The 27,802-nt window shown below is 40.5% G+C and overlaps 2 protein-coding genes across 4 annotated transcripts; both read right to left on the bottom strand.

Annotated features, from left to right (window-relative positions):
• Nucleotides 1-453: 453 nt before the first annotated feature.
• Nucleotides 454-9,326, bottom strand: sncgb (synuclein, gamma b (breast cancer-specific protein 1)). 2 transcript variants are annotated; one of them, XM_063482780.1, is made up of 6 exons: nucleotides 8,935-9,326; nucleotides 5,325-5,366; nucleotides 3,408-3,535; nucleotides 2,644-2,661; nucleotides 1,830-1,871; nucleotides 454-567 (listed from the first exon to the last, which is right to left on the bottom strand). In XM_063482780.1, exons 1-6 carry the CDS (start codon nucleotides 9,053-9,055, stop codon nucleotides 559-561), a joined length of 360 nt encoding a protein of 119 aa, XP_063338850.1. In that variant the 5' UTR covers nucleotides 9,056-9,326; the 3' UTR covers nucleotides 454-558. The 2 variants fall into 2 exon arrangements, with proteins under 2 accessions (XP_063338850.1, XP_063338851.1); XM_063482781.1 differs by lacking the exon at nucleotides 2,644-2,661 and having other exon boundaries at nucleotides 8,935-9,321.
• A 3,482-nt stretch (nucleotides 9,327-12,808) lies between these two features.
• ldb3b (LIM domain binding 3b) lies at nucleotides 12,809-27,724 on the bottom strand. 2 transcript variants are annotated; one of them, XM_063482166.1, is made up of 9 exons: nucleotides 27,512-27,724; nucleotides 24,157-24,308; nucleotides 23,614-23,689; nucleotides 19,918-19,940; nucleotides 17,781-17,978; nucleotides 17,077-17,100; nucleotides 14,805-14,971; nucleotides 14,607-14,643; nucleotides 12,809-13,149 (listed from the first exon to the last, which is right to left on the bottom strand). In XM_063482166.1, exons 1-9 carry the CDS (start codon nucleotides 27,605-27,607, stop codon nucleotides 13,053-13,055), a joined length of 870 nt encoding a protein of 289 aa, XP_063338236.1. In that variant the 5' UTR covers nucleotides 27,608-27,724; the 3' UTR covers nucleotides 12,809-13,052. The 2 variants fall into 2 exon arrangements, with proteins under 2 accessions (XP_063338236.1, XP_063338237.1); XM_063482167.1 differs by lacking the exon at nucleotides 17,077-17,100.
• Nucleotides 27,725-27,802: the final 78 nt, after the last annotated feature.

Genomic DNA, 27,802 nt, shown 5'->3' with positions numbered 1-27,802 from the left:
TACACAGACGCACTGACTGCAGCTCATCCACCCTCTCATGTCTTGCCTCAGTCGCACACTGTGTTACTGTTCACACCCAGAATCGTATCTCCCCCAACTGTGACTAATTCGCCCAAAGTGCGAGTCAGTGCCGTAATGGCATGTACTGTATGTGAGTGTTTCATGTGTGTGCCGAATGTTGGTGTGTTTCTTTTTTGTTTTTGTGAACGTGTGTTTGCGTGTGAGATTTTACTATGGGTTCATGTGGCAGAGCAACAACACCAGGATCATATCAGGACACCACTAACACACAGATGAGGCGGGGGTACGAAAGCTTCAGGCTGCGTAAAATTAGAGGGGAGGAAAGATGGCGGTGAGGACCACAGGGGGAGGCACCGGGGAGTGACGAGACTGAGCGGGGAGAGAGGGGCGGAGGTGCAGCATCCGGAAGAGTCTGTTTTAGTTGATTTTGGTTCCGTAAAGTCACAAAAAAATATTGTTGAACATCTGGAGTCTGGTACAGCGAGGCAAAGGGGGAGGCGAGGGGCAGCTGGAGAGCACGGGAGGGCCTGAAGATGACTAGTATCCCTGCAAGGAAGGAAAGAAGAAAAACATAAAAACACAAATATCAACAGTGGAAGACATTTTTGTATTTGTATAACATAACAGTAGAAAACATCAAGCATATGTTAAAGATCATAAAGCAGCATTCCTCAAACACAGTTTAGTGTAGCTGGGAATAGTGTTGGAGGTATTTGCCTTTTTGCTACTTAAAATTTCCATACAATCATATTTTAGATGATTAGATTTAGAGTTTTGCATTCATACTTAAACATGAAACCAAGGCAGCCAGAAATCCTCATCATATCTGTGCAATCGCTGATTTGTTCACAGCATCACCAAACAACTTCCTTTTAAGATGTCCCACCTGGTTTCAGTGTTTTGCTGTAATTAGAAACTTGCGTGCTTCTCTTTTTCTGCTAATCCGGTTTGTGTTTATTTAAGCCTTGGATTCTGGAGACTGGTACACAGATTCTTCAGGTTAGATTTTATTATTGTCTAAATTATGGTTTTACTCAATTTACAAACTCATTTTGCTTGGATGTTTGATCTTTACTAAATTACTAAACTGACGTTACAGTAGCAGCTTGATCCTTGATAGTATAGAATATGTAACGTGAAACTTACTCTAGTGCATTTAGCATGAGAATGGATTCCAACTGATCTGCCTATCCATGCATTTTAAGAACTGAAAATACATTTTAAAATAATTTTATGTGTCTTAAAGCCTGGAGATGTGTACAGTAAAAACTTGTATAAAGTAATGAATCTGTAAGTTATACAGTTTTGTTTTGAAATCGAGAAGCCTGAAATCTGCTTTGTCTAACTTCTATAGCTCATCTCTTCTCAACACTAGCAGCTCCACATTAGTTACCACTAGAAGAATCATAGACTGTATATAAAAAATCAGTGTGACCAACATGACATTACCCATTGGTTTGGCCATTACTCTTTTTGTGTTTTGAAAGTAAATGTGACAAAACAGGAGATGATCTGGCTGAGAAATGCAGGGACACTGCATGCTTATATATTAGCAACTTGTAAATCACAATGGAGGCCCACCTTCAAGCATACAGTGCTTTATTGTCTGTTTGACTCTAACTATGATAAAACTAACATCATGTTGGAAAAAAAAACGAAGATATGAAACTAGCCATTGAGTCTCATCAGGATCATGAAAACTGGAAACGGGAAAGAAAGTCCTCTGTATAACAAAGGTGTATGTGACCGTTTTTAATGTCTGTGATTTTAATAAAATACATAAAATAAAAGAAATAGTTTCATCTTACCTCTCCTCCTTCCCCGCCCTGCTGCATTCCTCCATATTCTCCCTGTGGGAGGAGAAGACGTTAATGTGGATTGATTATAAACACGAGCGAGGTGGCGTGAATATTTCTGCGAGGATCAAAGAATGAACGGATGGAATCTCTAATTCAATAAAGCAGTTACAATATTTCCAAAAAGCATGCAGTGCCATTTAAAGAGCTCTTATCATCATGCGCAAGATTTTTCAGGAAAGGGAGAGTCAGTTAATTAATTATAGCTTTCTAAGATGTCAGAGGAACACTTTTGCCTACAGGCTTCTGATGCACAGGCCTTACAGGGAAGCAGTTTAGATGCATGCCATAAGAATATTTACTGCCTTGTCTGATGTTCTATAGATGTGGCTTAATGTTGCATAGACAAGCTACACGGTTAGAAATGAATTTTAGTATCACTGGAGCCTAAAGTAACTTAGTGAGCATGAGAGGAAAATGTCTCAAATATTCAGAGGAAGAAGTCACAAAGTTATTTTTTATGTTGTATTACAACTTGGATTTTTCCTGGAAGGATGAAGAGTTTAATCCAAAGCCAAATGATGCAGGAATAAATTCAGAAAGCCTTACAGAAGCTTCTGTTTCTTCCCTTTCCTCCTGGAGCTCACTGAGTTTGTTGTACACTATTAACTAACGTACACGCAATCCAGTACAAAAGGGTTTCTACAGATTGTGTACATCTAACAGACTGTTAGCAACATGCACAGTATCCCCCCTCTCTCTGCTTTCCTAGCCCACCCCATTTCTTTATGACCTATGACCCCACAATGTTCTGTCCAACTGGCACCTCGTATACAGGCTCCTCCTATCAGGGAAACAAAAATGAGACACAAACAGCACAAACAACAAAATGTGAGAACAGTAACACAACAGGAAAGCACAAGAAAAAAAAGCACTGGCACAAAATTATAACAAAAGAAATGGCACACAAAACACACGACAATAAAGACATGCAGAAAAGACACAAATGTTAAATGTAAGAACATCTAACATCTGACAGAGAGTTCAACGTATAAGAGCAGAAGGAGGACGATCAGTTCCAAGAGCTCCAAATGACATTAGAGTGGTTATTCAAAATTTTCTTCTACAAGTTGTAATACAAGTTTATTGCAAATGTGTCACAGTTATATATAAATTATTATTACTTTGCTTAAAAAACAAGTAAACAACACACTGATGACATAAATAATAATTGAATCCATAAATATTAAGTTAACTTAAGTTAACTTAATTTACTCAACAGAGTGCTGCAGTAAAGAAATCTGATTTCTTTGGTGTCCTGCAGCTGTCTGATGTGAGTTCAGGGGAAATGGCTCCATCTAGTGTTCAACCTCAAACTAGGCATTAAAGATCAGTTTCAGGCACAATTTAACTTAAATGTGCACCTGACACTTTGTTCAGCTCAATCAATCCCTGATCCCTTTTTAAAAATGAAGTTTTCAGCATTATTACTGCAGGAAAACTCTGGTTCCCTTCTAGAGCTGCAAAGATGCTAATGAGTCAAACCTATGAAGAGTGTTGGTGCGACCCACAGTAACCATGGTAACTAACCTGGTTGACCAGCCCGGTTGATGCAGCAACGTTCTCGACTCCCTCCACACCCGCCTGCGCCACCTCGTTGGCTCCCGCAGCCGCTGTTTCTCCGACGATGTTGGCCTGATCCACGGTCCTGTTGGCCACTGAGACGTGAAGAGCGAAAGAAGGTTAGTGTGTAAACTGCACTGTGAGAAAACACAGTCCTGATTTTTCACCTTGATGTGAAAATCTGTGCAAAGCTCTTTCCAGGACTTTGAAAAGATCAGATGGGGATGGGACAGGAAATCAGAACATTTGATCAGGAAAAGTGGTATGCAGTGTAGACAACATATTCAGAGACAGGCGTATTACCTGCCAAGTAGAACTGTAAATAAATCTTTACACCTTTTTCTTCAGTATGAAGTAAAATTCATAACCCTGCCAAAGAATAATTACCAACAGCACCAAAGTAAATTTTATGTAGTAAAAAGTACAATATTTGCATCTAAAGTACTGCAGAGTAGAAGTAGATGGTATCATAACAAAGAAGTACTTAAAGGATAAGCATCTACATTACTTGAGTGATGTGAATGTATTTTCCAGTACTATTTATGCTATAATCCTATTGATGCTTTTATCTAAGAGTGTTGGGCATGAACAGTAGTCTACCACAGTGACCCTAACTTTAGTGTGGAGTAGGCTTGGGCAGTGCCAACCCCCAAAGTAAAGTAACACCACTAAACATTAAAATCCTTCAGTAAACATCTTATTTATTTTTTCTATATGACTGTTAAAGCTTTATGCAGCTCTGTTATTATCTGTATGGATTAGAATAAAATCAGGATTTTTCATGTGTACTTGACCAAAGTATTATTTAAGTAATAAGCAATGAGCCACATTTGTGTCACCTGGAAGAGGACACCTGATACACATTTGATGATTGTACCTCTAATCGTGTATTCTGTGAACAGTTTAATTGTACATACTGCTCTTATTTGATTTAGACCAAAATTCAATATTTATGCTTTTCATGTCTTAAATTTCTAGATACAAAAAAGAAGTAATTTGAGAATGGTAAATGGCCTGTATTTGTATAGCGCTTTACTTAGTCCCTAAGGACCCCAAAGCGCTTTACACTACATTCAGTCATTCACCCATTCACACACTGGTGATGGCAAGCTACATTTTAGCCACAGCTGCCCTGGGGCGCACTGACAGAGGCGAGGCTGCCGGACACTGGCGCCACCGAGCCCTCTGACCACCACCAGTAGGCAACGGGTAAAGTGTCTTGCCCAAGGACACAATGACCGAGACTGTCGGAACCGGGGCTCGAACCGGCAACCTTCCGATTACAAGATGAGCTGCCAACTCTTGAGCCACGATCTCCCCAGAAATCAGATGTTACCCTTAAAATCAACCATCTAAAGAGCCTAACCATCAAAATAAAAGGTTATCATCATCATTGTCATCATCATCAATAACATCTTTACTTGCGTGTTGCAAAATCAAATTGAGTGCCACATACAGTAGGTGGCAACTGTGCTTTAACAGAAATATTTTCAAACTTTATTTATGTATTTTTTATTTTTTTCGGTTTTACTAGAGACAAAACTTCAACAATGAAGATTAACTGATGGTTAACCATCCCACCTACCTATGTTATAAAACATACCCTTGTAACCATCTGGGACTCTATCCCATTCAAGTCTTACTAGGAGCTCCTTTTTCTAATTCCCAGAGTGTTTCAGTACAGTGCTTAAAGGTGTAGCCATCAATACGGTGATGAAAAATAATGAACATATTTAGATGTTGGTTTTGTAATAAGAGAAAGGATCATAACGAACAGCAATCACTTCATATTCAGACAACAAACCTCTGCATTCTCCCCTCAGAGGTTTCTGTTTCTATGTTTCTATGATCTTAATAGTGGCTCAAACATGCAGCTTTTCTTACCTGTGTTTACTGATGATACCACTCCCTCCTTTGTCTTACTCCCTGCAGACCAAAAAGGAAAAACAGACTCATATTCATGTACGTGACTCATGTATGTTTCCTGTAAAATAAAGAGACATATTTCACACGCCCTGTTTGTCCTGTCTATGGTTTCTTTCCTCAGTGAGCGAAACAGTCAGATGAAACATAAATTATATAATAAATTTGTATTAATGAATAATGTAGTAAGAGAAATGAGAGTTACATTATTAATAACCTAATAGTAGCACATTTAATACACCAGTGCATTAAATGTTGTCAGAGAAATATCATAAAATGTTGACAGCAGATATTGCTTATGTATTTTTGGATATTTCTCAGCTGCTGTTGCCCCTTTAAACTCTGACATAACATTCCCAAGAGTCTCAGCTCAGCGTGATCCATTACTGTTTCTAAAAATACATTCACAGACCTACTTTTACTCACAGTTTTGTCAGTCTGACTGGTGTGTTGTGCGCTTTCCTGCGTTCTCAAAGGGTTTTGCCTTTTTAATTTTTTTTAATAAAGTCTGGACTGTTTAAAGATCCTGTTATCTTTACCACTAGCTCTAGAAAAAGCTCCTTTCACTTGGAAACATTTTTTTAATTGGAAGTCATCCTGTGAATGGGCTGCAACAGCCGCACGTCTCTGTGCATGCCTTCCTGCTTTCCAGCCCTGTGCTCATTACAGTATGATCCCAGCAGATTAAATTGTGGTTATGTAATCTGCCAACGTTAGGGATGGCAGGAGGGAAGTATCCGAGCTAAAAGATAAGAACAGTAGAAAGAGTGAGAGGAAGGTAAAAAGGAACTAATGGAGGAAAGGAAGGCTACATCTGCAGATGAGTAAACTGACTGCACTCTTTTTTTTATAGTCACATAGATACAGCTGCTGCCATTTACAGTGTCCCACATCCACTCAGCCTTGCTACCTTCTGCTTCCCTCCATCTTTCAGCACGTTCCCCGTGGTATATGAGCCACGTGCGGGGTACTGAGCAGTACTGCAGTACAGCTCATCGCAGGCTGCAGTGACACAGCTTCTTTCTCAGTCAACAGGGGGAGCCCCCCTCCCGAGTGTCACTGCACGCCGTGACTATTTCAGCTGAAGAGCTGATCTGCCTGTCACCAAACAAGCCATGCCTGTGAAAGAATACATGACTTCTGAGGAAACTTTGCTTTATGATTTATCGAGTACATCATAAACATCTTTTTGTAATAACGCCGATTCCAGCTGAAGGTGATGCACAGGACACAGCTGATCAAATGACAAGAATAAGAACAAAAACGCAATTGTTGAAATAATCCTTGTAATAAATTATAATCCTGATTGGAGGCATGCCTGAGTACCCAAAGACGGCATGGATTAGAGCGTTTGAATGCATTTTTACCCATTATGAAATGATGCGTTAAACACAGAGAAAACAGCTTTTTTTTTCCAGAGGAGGATTTGTGCTTCAGCAATCCTGATGTGGTGAAAAATCCTGTTAACTGTGAATCCTTATGTGCTCTCAGCTAAATAAAAGATGCAATTTTACACACCTATATATAAACAACAATACGCTGTATTACCATATACATACAAATGAAAAAGGAAATTCATATTCCTTATTGCTAAAACATCATGTTAAATTTACAGGGCAGAAAAAAATCATGCTAATTTATTTCTTTCTAAAATAATTGCTATATATGTTGGTATATTTTCATATTGTTGCAAAAATAAACACCTAGAATTTTTAGATTGTGTATTTTTGATTTTCCATGAATCTCTTTAAACAAAAAATTGTAATGAAACCACCAGTGATTACCAAAATACCAAATTAAATCTCTTAATTAAAAGTTAAAACTTAAATTTTGGAGCTGTTTTGAGCCAGGAGCTTTTAAAAATAAATAAATAAATCACTGAGCATGTTGCTGTGTTTGTCCAGGTCTGGCCAATGTGGTGGGAAGCAGGCGTGCAAACCTTGATACTGTGTACTGACAGCCACATGCTGACGTAGGCACTCTGCTGCAGGCGGATACAGTGAAACCATTGACACTCTTCACTGATCACATCCCCTCTCCCCCTTCTGATCCTCCCCCTGTGATCTGCGTTGTTCCCTCTCTGTCTCTTGCTTCACATTTACCCCCTTTCTCTTGTTTCCTTGAGCTTGTGACCACTGTCTACTTCCTGGAACATACAGGGTTTCTTTACCCAGCAAGTCTCAGCCCTCTGTCCCAATGTGTCACCTGTCTTTCTCCTCCAAGAGCCACGAGACTACAAGCTCAAAGCTTTTGGTGACATAACACCCCTCCCTTCTTTTTTTTTACCCCCTCTTTTCTCTCTCTGTCTCTTTTTCCTGCATCCCTCCATTCTTCCATGTCTCCCTGGGGTGGGTGTTTTGTGAAATGTGGGGGGTGGAAGGAAGGAGCACTCACTGGGAGGCCAATCCTGCTGCTGTGAAGCCACAAACTAACACAAGCACGCAAATGTTTTTGCGTCCAGCACAAACCGATGAGGGTAGAGCGTGCGGGAGAAGGAGGGTGGGGGTGGGGGGTGGAGGGGTTGTGATAGAGAGAGAGAGCAAATTGCTGCAGTGCTCAAATGATCCTTGCCCTAACTCACCCCTCCCTCTCAAGCTTGAGCCGTTGACTTTCCCTTTTTTTTCATCATTATGATTAAAATTTTGTAGTTGCTGCATGATGGTCAGACAGAGCACTGACAGGATAGACAGCAGACAACGATGGAGCCCTCCACTCTGATCGTTCCTCACCCACCCTCCTTACTTTTGCACCCCCTCTGGCCTGTCCCAGGTGGTGTAAAAGCCTGCTGCTTGGGATAACCTTGAAACGTGACGCAGTGGCAGCTTGAGCTATAATTAAAGTGCAGGAAACAACAGCATCTGTGCAAAGCACCCGAGGTAAAATATAAATGAATCATTTTTCTTGGGCATTTAAAATTGTATTTCCTCTTACACTTACATCATTGCTGTGAAATGATTCTTTTTAAGTGTTTAAATGCTTTTTATAACACTTTTCTAAATATATTTTTTTCTTTTAATTATGAATGTAGGTCAGCTCTATTCTGTAAATTAAATTTTTTTAAAAAAATCAGATAAATTGACACTCTGGAAACCAGTCCATCACTGGACATCCCTGTCCAAACTGCTTCACAGACCAGTGATTTAAAGTCACGCTGGTCAGGTGATGAAAGCCCGAGGAAGCGGCGTCACAGAACTCTGCAGTGACCTCCTTTCCCTCCTTTTGCTCTTCTCTTTTGCTTTCCCCCCAAACAAACTTATCCACTGATCACTGTCCTGCTGCAAAGCTGTAACCCTCACTGTCTTTTCCTCGCTGTTTCTCACTGTCCACCCTCTGGACCCTGCACCAGTCCTGCAGCAGTATCCCACCAGCACTCACTCCATCCCCTCCTTCCTGCCTTCTCTTCTCTTTTTCCTCCTCCTCCTCTCTCTGTTCCTCTCACAAGTCTCAGACATGGATCCCAAGTCATATGATGCAAAAGTACATGAAGTAATTCCACATATAGACCAAAAAATGAGTGCACCTCCCCCCCACAACCCTCCAAACTCTTTTTGCTGCATGATATGTTACATACCTACATACATTACCCCCTCCTTGGTCTTAGCTGCTGCTTCCTCCATGCCAGCTTTGGTCTTCTCTGCGGCGGCCACCACCCCCTCCTTGGCCATGGAGAACCCCTTCATCAGTACATCCATGTTGGGCGATGAAACAGTTGGGTTCCCCTGCTCCAAACGGGCCTGGCTGGTTGGCTGGCTGGTGCTTACAGTGAGCGTGCAGAAGTGATGCTGTGAGATGTCAGAGTGTGTGTCTGGGTGAGTATGTGTAAGTGCCTGTTTCCTGGTGGCTCCTCCTCCCTTTGGTGCTCCAACAGAGGGCTGAGAGGAACACACAGCAGGGCTACAGCACTCAGACTGAGAGGAACAGGAGGGAGGATACAGCCAATATGTAAAAAGATGGGGAGAGGAGGAGGAGGAGAGGCAGCCGGATGCTGCAGCATTTTCAAGTCATGCTGCAACCCCGCCCCTTTAGTCATCCCTCCACTCTCGTCCATCTTTTCTTCTGGTGACTCTCTCTCATGCTCAGCTCAGCCTCCGGCTATCTGTTTGCATATTTTGATTGGCACGCTGCTCTGGGCACACCTTTGTAGATGCTGAGGCTCCATGCGCTGGTTACATAACCGACAGAGCCTCTTGTCAGATCATATGCATCGTTAAATTTTGCAATGTAATCTGCAGTTGCATCACAGAGCTTGTCCCAAACATTTGATTCCTTCGTTTTTAATTTCTTAGCAAAATGTTCTTAGTAGATACTTATTATTTATATGCTTGTCTATTCTTTTTACATATAGTATTGCTGTTTATATAAATGCTTTGCCATCAGCTCTGATTTTTTTATTTTTACCACTTGAGCTGAATCAGAATGCTTTAAGAAAGACAAAGAGAGCATCTACAGCTATTTCTGTGGTTGTGATAGGAGAGAAATTGCTTTGTCATCTTCACCTGAATGAGTCACAACAGCCCCGCTCATCCTCTTCCTCCTCCTCCTCCTCCTTCTGTTTCACTCAGACATGCCGATTCAGCAGTGCAGTGATTCTGAGTGACATTGATATCACAACCAGGGTTTGAAATGATCCGGAACGATCCGGAACCTTCAGCACCTTCAGTCATTAAATCTGAGGCAGGTTAATGCACGTGTGAGGTAATTTTCCGTGTGCTGCTGCCTGGTGTTGTTCCCAGTGAAAACATGGAGATATACTTGCTCAGTAATAAAAAACAAAAACGACCCGCTACACCCTCAACACATCCTTTTTTCTTCTCGTCCCTGTGATGCGTTCGCGGTGCACATGTAAAGTTGGAGTGACATGCAGTGAAACGCACAGGAGAAGAAATGTGAGATTATTTTCAAAAGCCAGTTTAGTTTAGCTTTTAACACATTGGATCCGTACTTGGTAATTTGCTGTTTTTGTGAAATATCCTGCAAAATAAACTGTACTTGAATGATAATTTTGTGTTAGTCAAAGCTTTAATGAAGATACTAGGCTACATTGTTTAGTTTGCGGTAGTGTAATAAAGAATACACTGATGCACTGTGTTGGACTGGTGCAGAAGAGGCTGTGTTATTCATGTAAGACTGTAGGAAGGGTAGCAGACATCGACGTCTACTAAAGGTGATGATGCACACTAGATTCAGTTACTGAATTCTACTTTGTATTATGTAGTTGTTGGATATCAGCTTGTAAAACATCTGCAAATCAACGAAAAGTAGTGAATATCGGAGTCATGTGACTTATCTACAGGTTATTCTTTTCCTCACCAGCAAATCCCACTTTACACAAGCTCCATTTTTTCCCTCCAAAAACAGTTGTTTGATATTAAAATGTTGGCAAGTAGGAAAATAATTATATTCACTGTATAATACTAGATAAAGGAAGGGATGAAGCTAGAACACCGTGATCCATGAAGCGCTGTTCTGCTGTTGCAGAGAGGCGGAGGGCCCCTCCTTCAGGTCTTTGACTGCCCTCTGGTGTTCACAGCACTCATTGCATCATGACGCAGCATTATGGCAGTGATGGGGGGTTATTTAGACTTCAGCTGTTAAGTCATAAGATGTATGTTCATCAGTCACTGATGCTGTTTGCAAATCTTTTGTGGCCAAGTTCAAGTCAACGTGCACGACTATGAACTATAAACTGTTTACCTGAAAAGAGCCTTGCTGGTAGTAAAAAGTGCACACAGAATAGCCCCCCTTCTGGCAGTTCCCCTTTGCTCTGCAGAAGTTTTCAACATCTTTCTAAAAACTGAATTTTTGGTTCTATATATATTATATTTTTTGTTGTGGCCTCACTGATCAAGTCCATGTTTGGTGTGTCAGTTTTCACCAGAAAGTGCAGAAACATTAGCTAGTTGGTTGGGGAGCGATTAGCAGAAAAACACAGCCATATATCTTTGTCATGTGTTGGTGAAGAAACAGAACTAAACAAAGAGTTAATATTGTTAACCCTTGGATACTAACTCACTGCCACAGTATACACTGTTAAAAAATTTGCTTTTTAGAGTACAGCATCCAGCCAATCAATCTGGTCAGTTAAGTAGCAGAGGGGGTTGTTTTTGCTGCTTTGGTATCAATGAAATTAAAAACAGGTGCACAAGAGAGGCAACAATGAGACAACCCCGAAGACAGAAATGATTTTACAGATGGAGGTCACTGATATTTTTTCCCACCTCATGTTTTCTGTTTTTTCATTAGCTTTGCATTTGGCTGTTCTCAGTGTCACTACTGGAAGTATAAGGCAATAGCTGGACCCTACAGAGGTTGCACAACTACTCCAACTCCTCCAGGAGATGCAATTGCCAAAAGGTTTGTTGTGGGTATCAAGATGAAATCTCTGGACCCAATGTCAGACACTACGCTGGTGCAGTGGGTCCCGGGTTCCTCCTGGTGCACGACAATGCCCAGCCTCATGTGATGAGAGTATGCATGCATTTTACTAACCTAAATCCAATAGAACGCCTTATATTTTGGTACGTCTGACCCCCCGCAGGTTACACTAAATGCTGTCCAGGAGTTCAGTGAGGCTCTGGAAGGAGATAGCCCAGGACACCTGTCATCCCATTAGGAGCTGTCACTGTTATGCATGCATATAAGCACATGGGGGGCCATACAAACTACTGAGCACCATTTTGAATTTCTTTTCCACAAAAAATATGGTATCCTTTCTTTCCTAACATATTAACCAGTCTATGTCCGTATAGATATCCAGCAAGGTTTTTTTTTCCATTGAGATCTGATATGTTTTCAGTGTTTTATTAATTTTTTTTGAGACGTGAATGTTAGAAAATAAGAAAAAGTTTAATGGCGTTGCCTTAACATAAAAGCTGAAGATTGTGGCTCCTCATGCTGGGTTCATATCTAAGGCTTTGTCAGCCCTGTTATCACAGCTGTGCCAGTGCCAGCAGTGCCACAAGCAAATAAACAATCATCTTATTATCCTGTCAAAAGCTGTTAGATGCTCTTTTGTTTTTTGTTTTGTTTTTATCCTGGTTTGCAAAGTCAAAGACTGCTTCTGCTTTCCCATCAGGAACAGAAATGACATGAAACTCGATTGATGAACGTCTCAATCATAGCACCACACCATGTCTCCAGCTTTGATTTTTAAGTGGTTTACAGCAGTTCATTCAGCCGTATTGTTTTAAGAAAACATTTATTCACATTCATATCAGTGCATTTGTTTTTTTACATACTGTATTGGTGCATTTAGATACATCTCTATGTGTGCTGCCTCACAAACATGCACATAGTGTTAAAATTCATATGTTTGTTTACGTACTGGTGCATAAAAGAAACATAATTTCTGCATTTTCACTTGAATACTTCATTTTTGTACAATTTCCCTTTCACATAAGACAGACAGAACCCAAACAAAAAGGAAACAAAGAAAGAAAAACCCAAATGCTAGATCAGGTTTTAGCAGCTGACAGATATATTTGACATTTAACATTTAGCATTCTTACACTAACATTTAGTATCTTTCATCAAACTAATCTGGGCTACAATACTATGTCACATTCCCGAGCAGTTTGCTCCTCCTCTTGCTCCTTATCTCTCTCCATAATTTATCTCTTTTTCCTCCTTTTGTCCATGTCGTCCTTTACATGTTCTCCTCCTCTCTCTCCCTCTTTCCCTTTGTTCACTTTATTCCTGGACATTAAGGATCTGTGCAGACAGTCCATGATGCCAGTTCTTCAGCTTGGCAAAGCGGGGCCCTTTGACCTCCGACTCAAACTTCTCTCTGATGGTAGGGAAAACAGTACGTGTGTGTGGGGGGAAAGAAATTAAATAAATAAATAACAGTTTTTAGTTTACAGTTAGGTACATGTATATTTGGAGAGTGACACACTTCTTTGTAATTTTTCAGCTGTACATCATCAAAGTGTATCATAGAAGAAAAAGCCCGTTTTATACATAGTGCACCACTTTTCCAAGTGGATTCCTGAGTACTGAGGAAAGAAGTATTTTTCTGTTTTCGTGATTTCCTGCCTCTTTGGAGGTAAAAGAGACCACCCAAACATGAGATATCACTGGAAATGCTAGAATGTCCTCTATTGAGCACATTGAGACTTAGTAGGGTCGCTCAAATAAGTCAAAGGATACAGATTAAAAACAAATGTCCATTATAGAGGACAAAAATGAATAGGCTGGGTCTCAGGAGGATATTGTTTCGATCACTGCCAGGTTTCCATGCTATCAAACTCAATGGCAACATCCTTGCTCTAGTCCAATCATCTTCTTGCCCACTTTCTCTGAGCCAATCAGGCTGCACTCTGCCCCACTCTTGTCACTCAGAGCTTCATTTAAACACTGGTGATGGTGAAGATGAAGATGGAGGCTTAGATTCCAGGGGGTCCTATCCTAATTCCTATCACTGGGAGTCATCAGAGTCTAATCGTCAAAACCATTAAAAGACCATTAATTGTATTCTGTATCTCAGTATCTCTCCTTTCTGAAATAAACTGATGATAGTAAAGTGCTTCTTTGGAGGTTGTCAAAAAACAACTCTCAAGACGTACAAGATTAACTTGCACAAGAATGATGGAAGGAGAAGAGTATGAAGAAGGAAAAGAGCAAGTCATGATCTAAAGCATACCAGCATACTGAAGCATGGGCGTATATAGCTGCCATTGGAGCTGGTTCACTAGTATTTATTGCTGATACGTTTCTAATAGAAGCAGCTGAGCTCTCTGCTCAGATTCAACCAAGTGCTGCAAAACTAATCTGACAGTGGAAATGAATAATTAGCTGAGGCAAAATTCAAAATATGATGTTCTGGTGTCAAAATAGGTTATTAGATATAAAAGTTAAGTCAAAGAGACCCATAAAGCAGAAGGAAAGCTGGCTGCAGTAAAGGCCTGGCAGAGCAGGGATTCAAGCAGGGATCCAAGCATTAAAAAACAATCCTTCCATTAAAAGTTATGTTGGTTTGTCCAGTTACTTTTGAGCATATGAAAGTGGGTCGCTATGTATAAAAATGGCTGCAATAAACTGTTAATGCAATACTTTTGTTAAACCCTTTTAATTAAAGTTGAAGTATCCACTTCAGTTCAGCTTAGCTTTCTATGTATGTTTCTTTAAGACAAGGTAGCTGATGCCAGTTGATGTAATTTTTCAATTTTGCTAAAGTATCTGAACCTCTCTAATGTCTCCAACTGTCAGTAGACTGGTCACACACCATTAAAAGACCACTCTTACCTTGACTTCTGCAGGGCTTCCTCATCTGGGTCTTGCACTGCATTGACAGACATAAACAAGAGCATTTAGTAAGATCTCTCAATGAGATGATAACTAATTGAGGATTAGCAAGGAGAAGTATCGGGCACATTCAGGGAGAGAGTATGAAATCATAAAGTATGAAAGGACAAGAAGATAAGGTGGAGTCAGTGTACTGACGGTATTCGGTGCCAGTGATGTGGGCCAGAATCCTGAAGCTTTTAGACTGCAGGTTGGCAGCGCGGCGAGCCCAGTCAGTCATGTCCAGGGGCTCTCCTGGCCTGATCACTGCCTGGTACACTGGAGATGCACAATCTACCACAGGCTCCTTGATGGGCAGAACACCACTGCAGGACAAAGAGTTCAGTTAGACGTCATCAGAACAATGATGAATATTAAGGCCCAACCTTTAAAAGCTGAAACTAGATCATGTATTAAGTGCCCATGATACACTACCACCTAACAATATTAGAGTAGTGCTATGTTTTTGGTGTACAATTGCTTTGTAGGAACAGAATATTTGTACACCAAAAACAAATATTGGAAAAAAAGTAAAATTGCCTAAAGCATCATTCTTTTAATTCAGTGTTGTGAAGAATTATTTGCATTCTTCTTAATTTCTTAGTTTTTACATTTGGATTTGACATATTTCAAATTATCAAACAAATTTTAATACTAGACAAAACCCAGATAAATACAAAATACAGTTATATATCCAAACCTACCAGGCCCTGTGTGAAAAAGTAATTGCCCCTTGTTAAATCATCAATTAGTGGTAAAGTTGTGAAACTTTTGCCTGCCAAACTTACTACAAGAGTGAATGATGACTCATCCAAGTGGTCACAGAAGAACAACATCTAAAGAACTGCAGGCCTCACTTGTCAAAGTTCAGATCAGTGTTCATGGTTCAACAACAAAAAAAAGAGACTGGAAAAAAATGGCATCCATGGGAGACTTCCAAGGAGAAAATAACAGGTGACAAAAAAGAACACAAAAGCTTTCTGCACATTTGTTAAAAAACATCTTAATGATGCCCAAGACATTTGGGAAAACAATATATGGTCTGATGAGACGAAATGTAAAGTTATTGTAAGATGTAAGTCCTGTTACAGCATTTCATAAAAAGAAAATCATGTCAACAGTCAAGCACAGTAGTGGTAGTGTGATAGTCTGGGGCTGATTTGCTGCTTCAGGACCTGGATGACTTGCTGCAACTGATGGAACCATGAACTCTGTTCTCTATGAAAAATCTTAAAGGAGAATATATGGCCGTCAATTTGGACCCTGAAGCTCAAATGCACTTGGGCTGCAGCAGAACAATGATCCGAAAAACACCAGCAAGTCCACCTCTGAATGGCACAAAAAACCCAAATCAAGGTTGCAGTGGCCTGAAATACTTTGGCATGATCTTAAACAGGCTATTCATGCTAAAAAAAAAACCCTAAAGAAACCCAATCCCTTCAAAGTTATCACAAAAACTTGATTGCAGTTCTTTTTCTGCCAAGGGTTTTGCGTCATTTCATGTTATCTTTGTCTAGCATTAAAATTTCTTTGATTATCTATTGATTATGTTAGTCTGACAAATATGAAAAACACTAAGACATCTGGAAGGGGGCAAAGACTTTTTCACAGCACTGTATGTATATTTGTATGTGTCTATAATTCTTTGCATTTTAGGAGTTGCAAAGTCTCTAATCTCAGTGTATAACAGACCTGAAACTGGAAAGGCCTGCTAAATTCTGCAGTATTTATAACATGCACCTCACTGCACTACAAACCCACTGAAATCCTACTCAAATGCTGTTTAGGTTAAAATCTTGAATTTTATACAATCATGGGCATTTATTACATTAAGGTTAATTATTACATTTTTATAGTTTATGTGTTAATCCATCATATTCTGTTCTGTTGAGCTATAGTTTTACCTTACCTTTATAGTGCCTGTATTTACTTTCATGTAGTCTTCATGACATTAAATACTGAGGAGCATGTACACAGCAGTTAGTAAGTGATTCAGTGCGGGTCCGGGCAGTAGATGTTTTAAAAACCTGTGATACTCAGAACATTCCCATGCCATAAAACTGCATCAGATGAAATCCCATCAGGTTCCTGAAGCTGTGATGATAGTGGCTCCTTTTTTCAGAGTATGACTCTAAACTCGACTTGCACTCTCACACTAAGGCCAAAGTACCCACGGGTACTTCCTCACATATTAACCATGACAACCTCATGGTTAATGTGCATCAAACACTTTGATGTGATGTTTCAGACAAACACGTAAAAACATAAATTCTGTATACAGAGGGAGGCTGGAGGATTTTCAGACATTTTTCAGTGGGGCATTAGTTTATGAGACACATGGCGCAATGCACAAGCTATTATGAAGTCGTAAACGAGAGGAGACGCACGGATGAGGAGAGGCGAGACGGAAAAGCAGCTCTGCTGTACTTACGCCAAAGGGGAGCCTGCCTCTTCACTTCATGTCACAACCAGGAAGGAAGGATGGGGAGGGATGGGTGGAGGACAGCGCGGGTGTGGTTGGTTGGTTGGATGGAATGAGCAGAGGAAAGTGGGTGAAGGCACGGAGGAGTACTCGGCACGGACACAGACAACAAGGAAAAGCCCGGGCATACACTACACTATTATAGACACCCTATTTGTAGCAGCGTAGGCTTAACGTATGCTCAGAAGCTCCACCTTATTTGGAGCTTTTCAGGCAAAAGTTTCTTAAAAGGTCAGTTTCATCAACCACTGCTGTTTTATCAGACACACTGGCATCTCATAGTGGCAGTGATGCTGTGACCTACTGCGTTATGGCAACAGTAAGATGGGATTCTCATTCATAACTCACAAGTTGACTTGTAAACTACCCTTTGGTGTGTCATTTACACACAGAGGCATATTTTTTTTTTTTTTTTTATGGGGACAGAGGCATATTTTAAACCAGTCTGACAATCAAAGTAGATTTTAGTGCCTTAATATAACCAGCAAGTGAAGATTAAGTGAATGAATATAGGGTTTTTTGTCATTTGAGTAACTGACCCTTTAATTTCTAAACACATGGCTTTGTTCAGTCAGTGTGATGTCATCAAATGGTGAGTGCAAAAGAGGTATAAAACACCTGGGGGCGGGATTGGTTTAGTTGTGTGTCCTCACCTGTCGTGTCCCTTTGCCTGTGACTGCCCTGCGATAGCGTCCATGATGGCGTCCTGTGAGTACATGCTGATTGGTGTGTTGTACTGAGCGTGAACAATAGTGGCCTTTCCTCCTGGACCCTTCACTTCAATGGGCTTGTGGGTGGACAGGGCTGAGTCTTTCAAAGCAATGGGGTTGAAGCTGGGGGTGTACTCCACACTGTCAGAGCAGGTGGAAGGGGTGAAAGGTCAGTGGGTAAAAGAAGAAGGTTTCAGGTGTGGGGTGAAGGGTTTAAACATGAGGCGTTAACAGACGGGGGATAGGAGAGAGGAATATGAGGGAAAAGAAACGGCAAGGTCAAAGTGTAGTCATGCAATCGGCAGAAAGGGGGGGCTGTTGTACCGCTGTAGTGGTTAGCAAATATACACCACTCTATACTGTAGCTGTGTCCCAGCTCCAAAACATGGAAAAAATGTATAGCCCCAGACTGGATTCGAGCCCCAGACCTTCTTGCTGTGGGGAAGCAATGCCAACCACTGCACTACCATGTTGACTACCATATGTTGACTTACACCATCAAAGTTTGAGATTGTCTACAAACATCACTTGCAAAGTTCACAATTTATTAACAGTATTTAAGTGCCGATAGACATAGAGACAACCTAACAGCTCTTTCACTTTTAATGCTGAAGCCACAATGAAATATATTTAAAAATAATCTAGTTGACACAGGGAGCATTGCATCCTGCTGTCACTGTTTGGAAGGGAGATTAGCTGCTGGGTATGCCATATGCTAACTTCTTACAGTGCAATCCAGCTGCAGTCAGAATTTCCAAGTTCAGAAATGGAAATTTCACCTGGAACACTGCCTTAAAATCTGATTTCCAACTTGGAAAGTTGGAGCAACCCCACCATCTCTACCGAAACTATTCTAGATGGCAGCAGCGAATGTAAACAGTAAACCTTTTCATCTGTATTGTTGTATGTTTGTGACTTGCTAAATAAGCCATAGACAGATCACTGACCCGGCTCTATGGATTATGGGCTGCGGTGGCATTTAAGTGCTAGTCACACATGACAGGCTTTACCGAAGGAGCAAAAAAAAATAGTTTTTCTTGATTTTCCAAGTTGAAAATGCTCAAATCAGGAATCATGTTGTTCCAACCTGTGTTTAGTTTCCTTTAGAGGGAAACTAAACACAGCATTATTCATGTACTATGTGTGGCAAATGTTTAGATCCTACTGGATAAATATTTAATACCAGTGAATTAATATTTCTAATATTTGTGGAATTGGGACACAGCATGTCAACAGAAACTAAATGGTCTTTGACATTATCACTTGAATATTTCTAAACTCTCAGCTTTTACTTGACAAACAAGTCCAAAGAAAACCAAACATGCGAATGTTTCAGACACCCAGCAGGCCAAACTGACAGGTCATTACTGGCATGTTTAAAATGATGCACTCACTTATACTGATATAGACATAGTACTGCAAATACACACACACATAATGCTGTCTGTTATGAATTTCGCACACAGTAAAACTGATTAAAAGGACCAGCAGAAGTGGAAATGCAGGTAAATGTCTCAGTACATTATGAGTTCAGTGCTGGCGCTGGAATGCCGGCAGCCTTAACCAATTTCCTTTGGGATCAATAAACTTTTAATGAAATGAAATGAAAAAGAAATAATTATTTGTGGGAGAAATAAAAATGTGTCAGCGCTAAAATTTACAGGCTGTTTTGGTTTCTTTGTCTCAAAATGTAAGTAACTTTGTAACTGGTCTCTTGGCTACAATGTAATCTTGACAGGTATGTTACATTTTTATGATAAAGTAAATGGCAACAGAGCTGTCAGATAAACAAAGTGAAGAACGATGCACAGTCATTTCTTGTGACATGGAGAAAAGTAGAGATTCAGGCAAAAGTCACCAAAGTAATGTTGTAGTCTGCCATTTTCCACTTCTGGGGACCAGATGATTTTACCATGACTTGAATTTTTAGCTTGTGAACGCCACGCTCAGTTCAGCCCAACAGCTACAAGGAAGCTTTAGTTCAACCACAAACACACAAATCCCACAACAATCCCACAAAAGACTGCTGCGCTTCACTTCATGCACATGAAATGCTGTAAAAATAAATTAAGGTACTGACTTTGCAGCTGTGTTTGCAATAACCTGAAACACACCAGAGGAACCGACACACAAAGAGAGACAAATAGACAAAAGGAGGGGATGTGGTGAATCACTACAGGTATTTTTTGTGGATAACAATAGCCCTATGTGCGTTGCAGGAAACCATCCGGCTACAGTGCTCATGTGTAATCCCATGTACTGGTCAGAATAGCAGCCTTTTTTCCATCACTGGGATATTTCCCTGCTAAGCCTGAAACCTCAGGAGTGACTGACAGGAGCAGAAGTGTTTCAGTCACATGACACAGGACGGCAGGGATGTAGACACATTTAGCGCAGAACAGACAAAAATATACACAACTACACAAAACAGAACGCAAACCACCTGGTCAACTTATGTCAGAACAGCAGACATTACAGATAAATGAACACAGGTTGGCACAGACAAGTTACTGGAGATGCTTCTTATTTCTAACCCTGCATATGGAAATATTTATGTTAGTTTCACTTTAGCTTTTGCCAAGAATCTGTCTCATGTATAAAAGGTTACACTCTGGGCTTTTAAAATCTGCTAAACAGGAGTTTGTAAAGTTTCACATAAGTTCACCTTCATAAATCTGCATCAAATCTTCACATTTCAGTCTTATTCTCAGGGTTACTTGGAAGAAATGGTGGTTTTCAGTGTTATTTAATTTTAATATGGGTACAAGACAAGGCTAATAATATGGCAATAGTTCAGTCTGTCCATCCATCCATGCATCTAGCTTATTAACCGCTTAATAAATTCAGGGTCGCAGAGGAGACTGGAGCCTATCCCAGACACAGTTATATAGTTTTATTAAATTTTCACCTACTGCAGAGGTCACAGTTTGAATGTGCTTTGAGTTTGTGCGTATTTGTGAGTTCTGTTGCTGTTTTCAAAATAAACTGAGAAAAAAAAGAGTGCCTGATGGTTTTAACGAGCTATTTAAAGACACATAGTCGCAGCATAACCAATATCATGTGAGATTTAAGCCTGAATGATTTCAGTCTTCAGAGAGACTGACTTCCTCTTATGCAAGGAATCACTGCCAACTTCAAAGTGTAAATGTGTTCAATTCCACGCTGCCACAGTGGTGAGACACATAAATGTTTGCCTCTACAGTACATGGATGTGTTCAGGGTACAGTAAAGTGAAACATATCACGTATGGGGCATCTCCCTATAGACGGGGGTGTCCTTTCTCAGGTTTGGCCTTCCGGGGATTCAGGATGATGGTGTGTAACCAGAGCGGAACATTCCATAACTGCGTACAACAGCTGCTCGTCCTCTCCGAGTGTGTGTGTGTGTCTGTGTAGCATGTGCTCAGTGAGGTGGGGCTGCTGGCATGACGCTGCCGTCATCGTCCTGTGCTCTGCATGGAGCACGTTTTTCTGACACCTGACTTCCCATTGGCCGTTACTGTAAGGGCTCAGCAGAGGGGAAACAGATTAGGGGGAGACTGATACCTGGCTGTGATATGTCAGAGGCCAAACACGTTACACCCTTAATTAAACTCTACAAGTATTCCATGACTGAGACTTCACGCAAACACATGCCATCCTTCTGAGAAGAGACCGCTCAACAGCGACCATAATTCATCTCCCACCAGACTCCAGGTATGGGAACTTCCAGATCAAATATGCAACATGAATATGACTTTAAGGACACCAAAAAAGAAGAAGAAGAAAGAAATGGAGCCAACCTGAGCTTTGTTAGGTGGAAATATGAGTTGGAAAAAAAGTGCTGTTTTTCTGGTATCTGTTTAGGAAGTATAAATAAGAATGTGCTATATTATGTTTTGTCCAACAAAATATATAATGTAGCCCAATAATGCACTGTGAACCAAGAAGAAAAGATTATTATTATTGTGGCATTTTCCCTCGATGTTGGAGCTAATTTTGAGTCAATCACTTGGTTTTCTGTGGAGCTGAAAATCACCCTCTATAAGGACGTCTTTCATTACATGAATATCAACCCTAAAATTTACTATAGTGGGGCTCTACAGTTATATTCTCAAAACTGATAAATTTAGAAAGAGAAAAGCACAATTCTGCAATAAATGACCACTATTACACTGAATAATTCAGTGATAACAGCACAATACAGCAGAAACGATTAGTCAGTTACAGGTTATTAAATATGTGATCCACTGAAAAGCATTGTTGCTATTTTAGGGGTGAAAAAACAAAACAGTTTTAAAAATTCTGACTTTAATTTTTAATGAATGTTTCTGCATTTTTCCCTTAGAATTGTTTGAGCAAAATAAATGTTATTGATTTGTTTTCTGAATCTAAACACACAGTTAGCCAGAAGGCAAAAACAAAGATTAAAAAAAGCAACAAAAAACAACAAAATTAATACCTAATTATTTCGATCTATTGAAAAAAAAAAAAAAAAACAGAATCTGATACCTTTTGTTTTTTGGTTTTTTGAACGAGCTCAGAGAACCGTAAGTCAGCACCTGTACAGCAGGTTTGTTTTTGCTATAATTGCAGAGCTTTTACTTTCACATCAGCGACAACAGCATGTCTCTGCTTCAAACAAGAATAAAACCTTTGTTGTGGGCTTTGCATTCCCATGTGTGCGGTAAGAGGGCTGCATTTCCCAGATGATAAAAGCTTCAAAAAAGCAACTTGGGGAGCCGAAACAGCAAAAAGACTTCTTTGGTGACGATGTTGCTGATGGCAGCATCATTTCACTGGCTTTATTTTTTCATCTTGAAAAGTCAGTTTTTGTTCTGAGATATTTAAATGTAGTACTGAGGTAATGTGACCTTTAGTAAAGAGGCTCCAAATATCCTCAAATGATCCTGCGCTCCTCCTGTTCTGTTACCTGGATGCAGGCCAGGTGCATTTGTATGCACGCTCCTAAAATAGTGCCACGTGTGAGAGGTTATGCGTACTGGAATAGCAGTGGAAAGTTCTGAGTACATTTTCTGTTAATCTTTGGTTAAATGAGGGAGGTGTGACTTCATTCCTTGGGTGAGCTCCGTTTGGCTCACCCCCAGATTAGTTATCTTCTTCTCTCCGTATTATTTAACCGGTGGTTAAAGTGTGCTAACCTACCCCAGCGATGAAACTCTTCGGGCCGATGCCGATCCCTCGCCTATTTTGCCCTGCATATCAATGATTTCTCTGAGAGTTTCGGGGGAGTAAAGACCTATTGGGGAATTGTACTGCCCCCGTTGGCTTGGAGGAGATCTTGAAGCTGGGAAGAGATTTCTTTTGCAGGGTTTTTTGTCCAGGAGGATTCCACAAGACTCTTGATCCTTCTTTTGAACTTCTCCTGCAAAATGTTCCTCTTGTAATGCCTTAAAAATGGGAGAATGTCAAGATAGATGGATATATAGAGATGGAAAATGAATCTTTTAAATTAAACCAAAGCTAGCAGCTTGTTTAGCAGTTGTTCTTTTGGTGTTTTGTTTTTCTTTTGCTGACCTCTGACCTCCCTGTAGTGATTCCTGCAGCTGCACTGTGAATATTTTACACTAGAGGGCAGCAGGTCACTGCCTGATGGCACCATTTTAAAATAGTTAATCATATTCTTACAAGCACGTATAAGACAAGGATACGGAACACAAATGAAAAAGACATTTACCAACACACAGGATTTAACAGACAACATATATGATATTCAGTATGTCTGTGTGTGTCATCTGGGTGTGTTTTTTTTTATGATAGAGCAGCTGTGTTTATACCTTCTGGTGAGGGATGACTGGCATGGGTGAGTCCATCCTTGGAGTTGCCGTGGGAACTGGAGCTGGACGTCTTGATCTGTAGATTATGCAGCAAAAAAAATTAATTCTGTTCAGGGACAAAAAGTCAGACGTGTTTTCCTCATGTCACTTTTTTTGATGTTTGAGCTGCAGAATCAGGCAGTTTTTCATATGCATAACTAGAAGTTGGAAAAATCACATGTGCTCACCTTTAGTCTAAATGGAAACTGTGTAGGCGGATTGAAGAGACTCTCATAAAATTAAACTGATTTGAACTGAGTGTGTACATAAAGGGATTTTGTGGAATCACAGCTAGTTACAGAGCCAATCCCGGATCTGTTAGTTTACTCAAGTGTGAAGTGGAACCTTAATTTTCTGAAGTATCACTTTCATCACTTTGTCTCCCTCCTTAAACGTCCAAACTGACAAGGCAAATCCAACTCAAGTACCTTAAAAGTTTCTTCTTCATCATCTACTTTAGTTTGTGGGGGTGGGTGTTAAGATATAAGTGTGCTGGTTGTTTACTTCTGCATTGAGAGGGTGAGTTTGGTGGTGGCAGACTTGATCTTGTTCTGGGCCTCCAGGTGCGTCATCCCCTCAGTGCTGACCCCATCAATAGCTGAGATGATGTCACCCTGGGTCAAGGTGCCTCCCGCTGCCTTGCTGCCCGGAGTTATCTAAGGAAAGGGTCAGCAGAGCAGGTCACGCTAGAGCCACTGATACACGTTCCTCAGAAAACTGACAAACGTATGCAGTTACACGTAGTACGAATTGACCTGCATGTAAGAAAGTTATAAACACAAAATACGATTCAAACAGTTTGTTCATCTGCCTGCTAATGTTGGCCTTAAACTGCCCAGCCGACGTGTTACTTCCGCTTCCACTGTAGCTGCTCTTTTCACTCAGTTATTAACGCTGTGTGTGTGTAGCGGCACAGTAAATAAGCCTTAAAGTTAGTGGAGAGAAAAGCCGATGAAGCAAACTAAAGTAATCCTTCAGCTCTGGAGATGAGTTATGTTAACTGACAGAGCGTAACCAAATGTTATCTACGAGTCTAATGAGTGTCAACAGCAGAGGAAAAACACTGAAATAAAAGCAGCCACATTTCAGAGCCACAAAGCGTGCAGAATACTTTTATTCCTGACACTGAACTTATTTCATTGACATGTCTCATGTCGGTTAGAGAACACAGAACAAGAGAGAAAGAGAAGAAGGTCCTTAATAGAGAGATGGGAAGATTTTCTTGAATTTGAATGACAAGAAAAAAGATTTTATTCTTCAGATTATGTAAAGCATTACATCACTTTTCTTTGTCACTTTCAGTTATCCTTCATGTATGACCTTCAATTCTGTATTCCTACTTCTAGCTGTGCAACAAAGCCTCATTTTAGCTGTTAAACTACACAGAGAGGAGGTTTAAGTGAGCTCAGCGGTCTGGGTTATACAGTATTGGGTCTAGGCTTACAGGCAACTCGTTAAAGAGTTAAAAATAAGCGATGCTCCTGATGCCAGTGATTGACCCCTGTGAGCCCCCTCTCTATCTCTCAAACACACACACTGACACACACCTGCTACTGACATTCATGCAAAACTTCCTTGATTGTTCTTTTTTTCTGTTTATTTTAATCATGGCCTCTACAAACTCACTACAAAGCAATTTTTTCCCCAAGATTTTATCACATTATCATTGGTCTGCTGTGTCTTTTCAGACTGTCGCCATGTCTTTATTTCCTCTTTATGTCTGCTTTTTCTGCTTTAGTGTTTCCATTTCAGTCTTTGTGTGTGCGTGTGTGCAAGAGGCCAGAAAAGCAAGGTGAAGGAGAAGTAATATTTCTGCTGCCTCAGTTCAGCGAAGCGCACGACACCACCCAAACAATTCATCACGCATGTTTTCCTTAGATATAACACGTTCATCCTTCAAAATAAGAGTCTTTAAAATGAACGATGAATAATTCATGTGGAAAAAAATGTTACTTGCATGTTTTATACAGCACGCCAGACTGCACCGAATCAATTAGTTAGACAAATATTAGGCATAATGTTGCTATTGTTAGGTTATTTTTTCCACATGCGCTAACGAGAGATGCTTTCACGGTGAGAGATGTTTTCATTCCTTTAGAAATATTTCAGTCTCAAGAGAGCATGCAAATAGACCGGAGTGGTGTGGGTGAAACTCTGAGAGAGTCAAGTTTTTAAAACAATTTCAGCTATGGCAAGCACAATGAGAACATTTTAACATCAATATATTTAATTAATAACAATAGATATATAAATAAATATCACTTTTAGTGGCAAGTGCTTTGGCTTGGATAACAAGAAGTAAGGAATCCAATGTCTTCATTCCTCTTTCCTTTTATTAGATCTTGGCAAAAGTCCGAATTCAAACCTCTGCAGTGTTACGTCAAACTGTAATGTCACCCTGAGCTGACTTGTCAAGCTGCAGTGTTTTATGTTAACTTGTCAGGACCAATCACAGGTAACCTGAACAAATCCAATGATACAATGTTACTCTGGACATAGATCAAAGCTCCCCTCACTTGCCTAAGACGGGGATCAGAAGACAATGAAGTAACAGATGTCTGGATCAATATAACAGAGTCTGATTGCCAGCTGAGCATCAATCAGGCCTGAGGAATGAAGGGCTCGAGGTGGGAGGGGAACAGAGATTACTCTCAGGCAAGCATCCACCTCATTCCTGCTTTTCTCTGTTATTTCCTAAATCGACCCCCTGCCCATCTGTTTCTCCACAGGAGCAGCTCCAAACGAGGAAACTGAAACTGACCACGAGAAAGCTTACTAAAGGTAACACAAGCTGCCGTTAGCTTCCTCGCAATGCTCGCTTCTTTCCTGTCCCATTCCCAACCATCCATCCACCTCTCCCCTAATGCTATTTAAAGGGAATGCTGTAAATACACCCCTAGTGGTGCCTGCCAGAGAATGAGAAAGGGAGAAAGTTTCTCTGCTGAACACTAAGTGGTTATAGTCTTTCCTTCCTTTTAACTTGGATTTTAGATTTTGCTTTGTTTTTTTAAGAAAATTATGCTTGTTATAAGTTCTTATAAAACTTTTTAAACTTTTATTTTAAATAATTTAGTAACAGTTTTGACAGTTAAAATAATCAAATCAATATCAATAACTTCGATAGTCACTTGCTTAACTAATGACTTGGATGAGGAAAAAAGTGATTAATCAAGATGAAATGTAGGCATTCTTGAAAATTAGCTGAAGTGTGCCAGCAGCACTCAGCGTTAAGTCAGGCAGCAGTGAAACTATTCCCATCTTTCCACTGCTGCTGTTCTTGAAGTCTCCATGGAGGTTACATCGGAGGCTCCCTGCCATCACCGCTTACAGCAACATTACATAACCAAAGCACACACACAAACCACACCTGCTCACACAGATATACAGTATGCGTGTACACAAACACAAACTAGATGTCAAATATAGTCAGAGCAGGAAAAAATAATCTAATCTGTGCTGCGTAATAAAAGATTTTTAGGCTTTTTAGGTTACATTTAAGGGTTTAAGGGCACTTTATTAAACAGTTGAAGAATGTGCTGTGTGATTGGTTTTCTGCTGGCACAACAACAAATAAATAAAATGATGCTAAGTTAACCAAGCAGGGAAAGGTTACAGAGGTTTTGTTTGAGGGTGTTAATCAATTGCTTACAGTATTGCGAACTGTGTATTTTGTGTTTTATCACCACTGAATTATTCAATTTGCCCTAAGCCAGCCAATCAGTGCACACAGTCTGAGATGTCTGAAGAAGTTTTGGTTTCCCTTTCCAAGTTAATTACAGGCTGTCTCGTTAGTGTCACATTTCTCATTACTTTCTCTTTATGTTGCACAACAAATCTGTGAGGGTCGCTCTGTCCTTACCCTGGAGATGGTGAGGGGCATGTTGAAGTCTTTTCCTCCCTGTAGTCTGAAGCCCCACGGAGCAGGGCCATTCAGAGTCACTGTGTATGTACTCATCTTCGGCTTAATGTCAACACTCCTCCTGCAAACAACTCCTGCTGGCTGCGCGGTTTCCCCTCCTGTGTGCTGTGCCCTTGTTCTCCGTCCTACCCCTGCTATCCTTTTGTCCTGCTCGGTGCCTCGGTGGTTGCTCTTACCTCCGTTGGCCCTGGCTTCACAACCCTTCTGCTCCCAGCTCTCAGGACAAACACC

This window comes from Pelmatolapia mariae, linkage group LG8 (assembly GCF_036321145.2).
Source record: "Pelmatolapia mariae isolate MD_Pm_ZW linkage group LG8, Pm_UMD_F_2, whole genome shotgun sequence".
NCBI lineage: Eukaryota > Metazoa > Chordata > Actinopteri > Cichliformes > Cichlidae > Pelmatolapia > Pelmatolapia mariae.
The sequence above is the reverse complement of the archived record's forward strand: the minus strand, read 5'-3'. Positions and strand labels throughout refer to the sequence as shown.